This window comes from Rhipicephalus microplus, chromosome 3 (assembly GCF_043290135.1).
Source record: "Rhipicephalus microplus isolate Deutch F79 chromosome 3, USDA_Rmic, whole genome shotgun sequence".
Lineage (NCBI taxonomy): Eukaryota > Metazoa > Arthropoda > Arachnida > Ixodida > Ixodidae > Rhipicephalus > Rhipicephalus microplus.
In genome coordinates, this window is record NC_134702.1 from 47,190,393 (window position 1) to 47,194,804 (window position 4,412).

General features: G+C 45.4%; 1 protein-coding gene across 1 annotated transcript; it reads left to right on the plus strand.

Annotated features, from left to right (window-relative positions):
- Nucleotides 1-612: 612 nt before the first annotated feature.
- Nucleotides 613-4,153, plus strand: LOC142803718 (uncharacterized). The gene is made up of 3 exons (XM_075889436.1): nt 613-907; nt 1,301-1,394; nt 1,666-4,153. The coding sequence occupies exons 1-3, from the start codon at nt 755-757 to the stop codon at nt 4,059-4,061; spliced, it is 2,643 nt and encodes an 880-aa protein (XP_075745551.1). The 5' UTR covers nt 613-754; the 3' UTR covers nt 4,062-4,153.
- The last annotated feature ends 259 nt before the right edge of the window (nt 4,154-4,412 follow it).

Sequence of the window (4,412 nt, forward strand, 5' to 3'; positions counted from 1 at the left end):
GCGGTTTCTTCACCCCCCCCCCCCCCTTTTCCCACCTTCCTGAAATATGTCTAGCTTCGCCTGGGTTAAACAGCGCCAGCCAAATTAGTGGGTGCTTATGTTATGCTAATAAGTACGGTGAACCTTGCAGAAACAAAGTAACTTTGAGTATTGATCATTGTTCCATAATTTATTTCATCATAGTTACAGTTTGACAAGATTATCAGTAGTACTAGACGTCGAAATGTTTTTATTCCTGCCTTATCTCCAAACATGTTTTTTTTTTTTTTGTTTCTTCATTCATCAACCATTTCTTAAACACCACCTCCCTTACCATAGAATCTTCGAATCACCAACATTTCGCAAAACGCATCATAAGAAGAAAAAAAAACACGAAAGACGCCGTCGTATTATAGTAACAAAGAAAATCCCGCCCCACCTGAATGAATAAACAGGCAATCTTAAGCAGTGAATGACCTCTGTATAAGTAACTCCGTTTAGTTTCTTTTTTGCCTATTTCATTAAATGTTCCCTGTCTTCATTTCAAGCTACCTTTCACGAACCAAGTCTTGTTCGAATAACGTTTGTCTACCTAGAATGCCTGAATGGTTTCCCTCGCCCGCCGCTCCTTGCAGGGTGGGGACATTGTTTGACGGGGTGCTCGCCGCCGCGACCGGTTTTTCCTGACGGCCGCCGCCATTGCAGATCTCACTTCGCATAGCGACGGGAGCAAAGAAGGAGCTGTGGCCGCTCTGTCATATACTTTTTTAGGGAAATGACTGGGTGCTGCGTGCCCATGTGCACGAACAACTCCAGAAATGGTTGGAAACTCTACCATTTTCCGACAGAGCCCAAAAGAAGGCTGCTATGGATGGTGAAGATTAAGCGAGACAAGTGGCAGCCTACGAAGTCCTCGTGTGTATGCAGTGTGAGTATCCCGACATGTGTTCTTTTCTCGTCGAGAACTTTGAAACTTGTTTTTTTAAATGTGTATACGTGTCTGTGGGTCACTTTGTCGGTGCTGTAAACGCTTCACGTCTAAGTTGCAGTTTTTCTCTCTTTTTTTGCGATCTCTAAAAGTGCAGCTATGGAAACGTGTGGCGCAGCCGCAGTATTTGAAGTTTGTACCAGTTTTTAGTCACTATATGTATAAACAAAATAGGCTGCTTGTTATTAAATTGCGTATTTACAGAAAAGTGTTTTTCATTCGTTTATTGCAAATCACGAAATTCAATAAAAGTTGTGTGGTATACTGTGTCTTTCTAGTAATTCTGTCTAGGCTAAGCTAAGCTAAAATTCATGGTTCATAACGGACTTACAGGCACATTTTGAAGCAAGCCATTTCGAGCAGCACCGAGCTGACCAGTGGATAAAACTGAAGCCGAACGCTGTGCCAACGGTGTTCCCTTTCAGGGGTAAGTTACTGTTTCACTGTGCGTCAAAGATTCTGTATGAACCTAACAGGTGGCAACAGTACAAGGCTAAAATGATTTAGTTTCAAAAATTAGGATGATCCGTGGAATTCCTCGTTTGAGGATATTAAGAAAGTCGGGGTACGTGCCTGCGACCTGAGAAAAGGCATATGTCTGCAACCTATAATACTGCTAAAATCCAGTACAGGCCTGTGATTAGAGCTGGCTACCTTGTAATACTTGCAGCTTGTGACTGTCCTTTTTTGCACTGCAGGCTTGCCTCCACAAAGGAAGGCGCCAAAGGACAGGGCAGGACCTGCTGTGTTGCCTGATGCATGCCAAGAAACACGCGGTGACAACTCTACGGCCATTAATTGTACGCCACTCACAAGTGCACAGGCGAATTTAAATTCACGCACAGACAGTCTTGGCGCACAGCAACCGCAAAGCTGCAATTCTCAGACGCCTGATTCAGTACCGCACATTATGGAAAGGGAAGAAGTTGTGATCTCGGCCGATGCACCTGACGGGGCACGTGAAAACAAGCAGTTAAATAAGCAGCTCTCCGATATGGGCAGAAAATACACTCAGCTACATCAAGTCCATCGGAAAGCCACCTCAACCATTCAAGCACTAAAAAAACAGGTGAAAAAATTGGAAACCAAAATGGAATTATTCGGACAGCGTTTGAAATTCCTCAATGATGACCAGCTGCAGGCTCTTGGGCGCCAGAGTAATAAGGGAAGCACTTGGTCTGCAGAAACAATCAAGCAGGCGCTTCAGATTAAGTTTTCCTGTGGAAAAACTGGTTACCAGACACTAAGAAATCTGGGCTACCCCTTGCCATCCGGAAAAACCCTTGCACGTCGCCTTCAGGGCCTCAAGTTTCTTCCCGGAATTTTGACGGAAGTCATCGATGTTCTCAAAATCAAAGCAGAGAACATGCAAGACATTGAAAAAGACTGTGCTTTGTTCTTGGATGAAATGGAGATTGCTCGCGGGTACGAGCTCGATCGCGCTGAGGATGTGGTGTTGGGGGGGCAAACTATGCCAGAAAATCCAGACGAACCTGCACATCACGCACTAGTGTTCATGGTAGGAGGCCTGAATACGAGATGGAAGCAAGTGATTGCCTACCACTTCACCGGAAGTCATGTAGAGGGTAGTATCCTCAAGGACTACGTCATGAAGATAGTGCAGCTCTGCGCGGAAATCTCTTTAAGAATCCGTGTCGTCACTTGCGACATGGGGGCTTCTAATCGGGCTATGTGGCGCGAGCTCGGATTCTCCAGCCACAGGAATTCCATTACTGTATGTTCAGTGCCTCACCCCTGTCTGGAAGACAAAGAATTGTTTTTCACAGCAGATGCTGCACACGTGCTGAAGAATGTCAAGTCACAGTTGCTTTCATCGGAAGTATTCTTTCTGAGTGATGCAACAGTATGCCAGCACAATCTGCCATCAAAAGAAGTGAACGTGGACCATGTGCGCAGTGTAATTAAGTATGATGCTGAACGAGAGCTGAAAGTCGCCCCGAGGCTCTCAGAGTTACACATTTCGCGAGGCCATTTCACAAAAATGAAAGTGGGAGTTGCTGTCCGCTTCTTCAGGGAAGCTCCTGCAGCGATTCGGTACCTAATTAAAGAGGACGCGATAGAGCCGGAGGCAGAGACAACAGCTTGGTTTCTAGAATTAGTATTCAACTGGTACACGCTAATGTCTTCCCGCCACCCATCAGTTGCTCTCAGCCTTCGAGACATGCGGAGGTACCACGAATCAATTGAGCTACTGAACTCGGCCCTCGAAGTTTTTCAAGGAATGAAGATGGGAAGCAAGGCACAGTGGAAGCCTTCGCAAGCAGGTTTACTAATAACAACAAAAGTCGTTCTTCGTCTCCAAGACATTCTCTTGCGCAGTGAAGGATACGAATTCTTCCTCACGAGCAGAATCTTGCAAGACTGCCTCGAAAATTTGTTTTCGGTGGTGCGCATCAGGAAGCCTGTTCCTAACGCATATGACTTAAAGTGTGCCCTGAAGCTTGTGTGCGTGAGTCAGTTCCTTCATGCACCCGGAACGTCAAGCTACGAAGTCGACGATGCTAAGTACCTCGCCGACATGCTTGCAAAAGGCAAACAAGAGCACGGGGAGGTGGAAGCTGATGTCATTGATGACTCGGAAATTTTGTTCATTGAAGAACTTCAAGAAAACGAATGCAACATCCTTTTCTACATCGGCGGCTTCCTTTTAAAAGGTATGCTGAGTGTTGTAGCGGGATGCGGGCATTGTAATTCTGCCTTGTTAGGCTCAACTGAAAGCGAGCACGCAACTCTGACTATTCTGAAGGAGTACAGGAGTGAAGGTGGCAACCTCACATATCCCAGCAAGGATGTTTTGCTGACACTCAAGTCGTGTGAAGAGCATTTCAGGGGCATCATAAGTTGGAGTGAGGGCTTGCTGCGCTTAAGGTCCCCGTTGAAGGCCGTGACCGATTATTTGAACGAGATGGTGCGCCCTTGCGTAAAGACTTGCTCCGAGCACAGTGACGCCGTAGCAAAACTCCTTATTGCGAATTATGCAAGACTGAGGCTTCGCGTGCATTTGCGCCACGTTAGTTCAAACGGCGTCAATGAACACGGAAGCAAGACGTGCGCTGGGGTAAGCCTTCCGTGACCAGCCGAACTGGACCAGTCACTTATAAATTTTATTATTTTTTCTTTCAGAACACTTATTGTTTGATTAAAATATTTTGAGTTCATTGTGAACTGGCTAACCTCCCTGTCCTTTCTTCATCCTCCTCCTTAAGTTCATAGACATTTTTCTTATTTGTTATACAATATCACATTCTTAGATAAAAACAGCGTTGTGATCTTTAAGCTGACTAAGGTTGTGATCTTTGGAGAATGTTTATGGTAAGTTAATATTATTGCGGTCGAAGCAATACCGACACAGCGTCACAGAGGCAGAATACGAGAGTGATACTTCTCGGATAATTAGATTGCTCGCTTACATATATCTATGGAA